This window comes from Urtica dioica, chromosome 1, assembly GCF_054948205.1.
Source record: "Urtica dioica subsp. dioica isolate 48M chromosome 1, U.dioica_male_clone48M_v1_H2, whole genome shotgun sequence".
Taxonomy (NCBI): domain Eukaryota; kingdom Viridiplantae; phylum Streptophyta; class Magnoliopsida; order Rosales; family Urticaceae; genus Urtica; species Urtica dioica.
In genome coordinates, this window is record NC_142756.1 from 17,500,134 (window position 1) to 17,504,673 (window position 4,540).

Sequence of the window (4,540 nt, forward strand, 5' to 3'; positions counted from 1 at the left end):
TCTTCCACTTGATCTGTCACAGGAAAGTATTATCTGGTAGACGCTGATTATCCTAGATTGCCTGGATATCTTGGTCCGTATAAAGGTCAAACATACCATCTAGAGCATTTTCGTGCGAGGCGAGCTCAACCTACTACAAGCAAAGAAATCTTCAATCGCGCGCATTCTTCTCTGAGAAACGTCATCGAGTGGAGCTTTGGAGTGTGGAAAAAAAGATGGAGAATCCTGAATGTCATGCCGAGTTATCCATTCAAAAATCAAGTAAAAATAGTTATCGCAACTATGACACTGCATAACTATATTCGAATGCATGCAAGACAAGAGATGGATTTTGAAATATTCGACAAGATAGAGGGCGATGGCAAGGGGGATGAAAACGACACAACTGAAGATCAAGATGAAGATTGTCAGACTTCTTCGAGTAGTATGGACAAGTTAAGAGATGAGATTGCAGCAAGTTTAGTAGAAACGATAAATTTGTAGTTTACATTTTTGTCAATAATAAAAAACTTTATATTAAAAATAAAATAAAATTTTGTCGTACGTATTTTTCTAGTTTGTAATTATAATTCATATATATGCATATTAATAAGCATATTAATAATTATTATTTAATTTTTAAAAACATGTCTATTTTAGTCTTTTGACCATAATATATTTATTTTAACAAACGCTAAATCAGTTTTTATTACCAGCAACAACTGTTTTAGAAACAGTTTACCAAACACCTATCAGTTAAAAAAAACAGTTTTTTTTTTAAAAAACAGAAACTAGAAACATTTTTTTTTGTTTACCAAACACCAACTCTTTTTGTTTTTTTTTTCTCGAAGGCTTGTTTCTTTCTAGTTGACAATGCCGACAAGTGGATATTAATCTAACATAGAAAAATCCAAATTGATAACCGAATAGTGGCGGGCTAAAAAGAAAGGACCATACAAAAATGGAAGCGCCATTTTGGGGAAGCTATTATGCGGACAAGTGTAGACGAGAAAACAGTACCGCACACACGATTCATCCAAAAACATAACATCAAGAGCAATCCAACGGTGAAGACGACCCAAATCACATCCAAATCCAGACGCATGTAAGTACGGGCACACCGAATCTCACATGGACCCCATGCCACGTGTCATACAGCCGTCCAAAGACAAATAAATAAAAAAGGAAATTGAGGACAATCCCGCGCAAAACTCAGCGTGGTAGAGAGAGTGTGTGTTTTGAAACCCTCATTTACACATTCCCGCCACTCTCTCTCTCCATAAGAGCCCACTGAAATCACTAACCCTAATATCTCTCTCTCTAGAAAAATCTCCATATCCTTTAAGCTCTCCACTAGCCGCCATGAATCGCCGGACTCGGCCTAGTCACAGATCGTCGCCACTGAGACCGAGCGAGCCGTTCCTGAAGTACCTAAAGCCGGGCGCCTTGGCTCAGATCCGGGACTCGCGGATGATAACGGCGAGATCTCACCGGACGATCGCGGCGTCTCTTCAGATCCGGTCATCGGCGCCATCGTCTCCGCCGCCGACGCCGGGACCAGTGCCCTCGGTCGCTGACGCTGACTTCCCGTGCTTCTCCGGCAGAGTGTACGGACCGAGGTGTCCGCAGAGGAAGAAGCTTGTAGCTGCCAAGTCGGTCGTCTTTTTCTCTCCGTTGGTAAATCCTTCGATCGATGCTTCTTCCGATCCGCTTATGGATGTCTTTGGCAGTGGAAGTGGCAGTGATATTGCTGCTCATTGACTGAGCCGCCAAAATTCTGTGAAGTTTTTATTTTTATTTTTTCCATTTCGTTTCGATTGTTGTAGATTTACATCGATATTGTAATTGGCGGTGCTAAAAAAGGTGAAATATGGAATATTTCTTAGAAACTCAGATCAATCAATAATAAAAAAAAATCATAAATGATTTTTCCTTGCAGAGGTATTACGTATTGTGAAATTTGTCAATTGCCCTAGAAATTAAACGTGATGTGGTTTATCTATGTGGTAAATTATCGGATCAAGTGTTTAAATTGAATGCGTTGGGTGGCTGTGCAGGATTGTGTTTAAGATTACTACTTTGCATTGAAAGCGTTGTAGTGGTATGTGAATGGAGTATTAATGATATGGCAGCACTTATTGTGAAAAGTTGTGTTGATGACATTTTCCAGTTTGCCTATAAATTGAACTTAATGTGGTTTATTTTAAATTGAATGCGTTGCGTGGCTGTACACTGTTGTTTAAGATTATTACTTTTCTCTGAAAGCTTCCTAGTGCTCTGTGAATGCCATATTAATAATATGGCAGGACTTATTGTGAAGAGGAGAGAATTGATTTCACCTAATCAATTTTCATCTCTATTTGTCTACATTTTTTTTTCTTCTTGATTTTTGCTTTGTAAAATGTGGTGGAATCTCAACCTCGCTGGTTCAATTGTAAAGACTTATGGTTGCTTGAAAAGAACATATAAAGAAGTTGAAAGTAGATTTAGGATGTTGGGGCGATGATTAACGTGTGAGTAGTCTAACATTTTGTGGTTACGCTCTTGGTCCTTTTGCAGGTAGATCTTGGATGACAATTCAGGTATGCTTTCTAATACTATGCACATGCCTTCACAATTCAAGTGCTAGCAACATTGTTGCTTATATATTAGGTTGTTGGCCATCATTATCCTCATGTTAAGTATGTGTATATGATATTGGTTTGTGTGAGTGTACTCAGATATGTGTTTTGTTTTGTTATTTTCAGCTGGATCATCGTGTAGTCCGTTACTTATTTTGACTTGTACAAGTAGTTTGTTTGTGGGTAATAAGATTACATATAGTATTATGGATGACACTAGGTTAGACTGAATGGTTGCATTGGTATGATTAACTAAGCAGAGTTTGCTGTTTTAGGAGTGTGTGAATGTTGCACTTTTATTGCTTTGGTTCTCCGGGTATGGTGAAATGTGGTGGTTTTGCCTCGCAGCATTTCATTTCTACAAAACTGGTAGATATACTAGTTAAATGTGATGAACCATCAAGATTCATATTCATGTATCACGGGTTTTGAAAAGACAAAGAGGTACGAAAGTCTTTATGAAAAAGGCTTTGAAAGAAACTCCAAGCATGTCTTCTTCCTGTTTCTGGTCTGCGATTCATTACCTTGACTTGTTGGTCCAAGGGCAACAAGGGTTGGGGGTCGTTGATCAGGTTTAGTTTTATTGCAGTAAAAAAATACTCGGGGTTTTTCGTTAGTTTTTTCTTACATTCATTGTTATAGTTAAGCATCAAATACATGATTTACCTCATTGAATTCTGCATGAAATTAGTGAATTTCTTGATAAATATGCGAAATCTAAATCTGTGTTTTTAGGCGCACATTGATGTTGTAGACTTACATTTACTCGCACTGCATATCTTCACATTTCTTAAATCTTGCAAGCTTAATTGCTAATATGGTTGAGTTTGGAAGGTTTTATGCATATAATCCGAGTGTTTCTACTTTTGATTTTTGCATTGATTAAACGTGGCGTTTGTGTCTTTTGGGATCTCCTAGTACTGCCCGATTCGAAATTAAATCTCGATCTGAATAGCATATAAGCCTTGGTCCGTACATGGTTGATGGATTTAGAGAATGTTCATAATATGTGTGATTTTGTGTCCAGTTCATACAATTGTAGTGTGTTTTGGGGATAAATTATGGTCTATCGTTTGTAGACTTATTTTGAAATTATTGAGTTGAGTAATCAATTGAAGTTGAACTTCAATCTTCTTTCCACTTTACAGTCACGGCTTTGATTTTGATTTATTTATTTATTTATTTTTTTCCATTTTTCTTTTCCATTTTTCTTTTCAATTGATTAGCCATGGGTAGATTAATAGGGTTGCATACAATTAAAGAGCATATTAGAGAATTTTCAGTTATGACCTTTATTTAGTGGTGCAGTGCATAGCTTGTATAGTAACTATATTTATGTGTATTCCATCCGTTTTTTTGTTCGTTTTATTTGTGTCATTAAAGTTCACGGCGCTTCTATTAGAATACAAGTAAAATTAAAAAAAATTAATTGTTTATATTAGTACAATACACAATCTAGGCCAATGGATAAATAGATCTACCTCTATTCTCTAACACGCATATGGTCTTTCAAAATATCCAAATAGAGAGATCAAAACTACTTCAGTCCTATGACTTTCTTTAGCCTTTATTAACAAAAGTTTGACAGAAATCGCATACTAAATAATGAAAGACTGCTACTCCATCTTCAATACGAAATTAAAACATCTAAAACAAAATAACTAAATAAAATGCTGAATAACTATAAAATTAAAACAAAAAAGTAATTGGGTATTAACATTGGTATCACAATTTTGCGGGGAGAATACGAGAGACAAAAACATAAGCGTTGACCTTGCCCCAATAACATTGATGGAGACCGTTGATGAGCTACCGTTATTGACAACGTAAAGCCATGCCACATCACTATCGATGGAGACTCAACCACCAACAACCGCACAGATGGTCTCAATGTAGCTTGCTGCCTTCCCATTACTATGCCATCACATCCACTTCTTCGA

At 36.7% G+C, this 4,540-nt stretch overlaps 1 protein-coding gene across 1 annotated transcript; it reads left to right on the forward strand.

Moving 5' to 3' along the window:
* The first annotated feature begins 1,199 nt into the window (after positions 1–1,199).
* LOC149407610 (uncharacterized) lies at positions 1,200–2,126 on the forward strand. Its single transcript, XM_089626847.1, has one exon. The coding sequence runs from the start codon at positions 1,342–1,344 to the stop codon at positions 1,738–1,740; it is 399 nt and encodes a 132-aa protein (XP_089482973.1). The 5' UTR covers positions 1,200–1,341; the 3' UTR covers positions 1,741–2,126.
* The last annotated feature ends 2,414 nt before the right edge of the window (positions 2,127–4,540 follow it).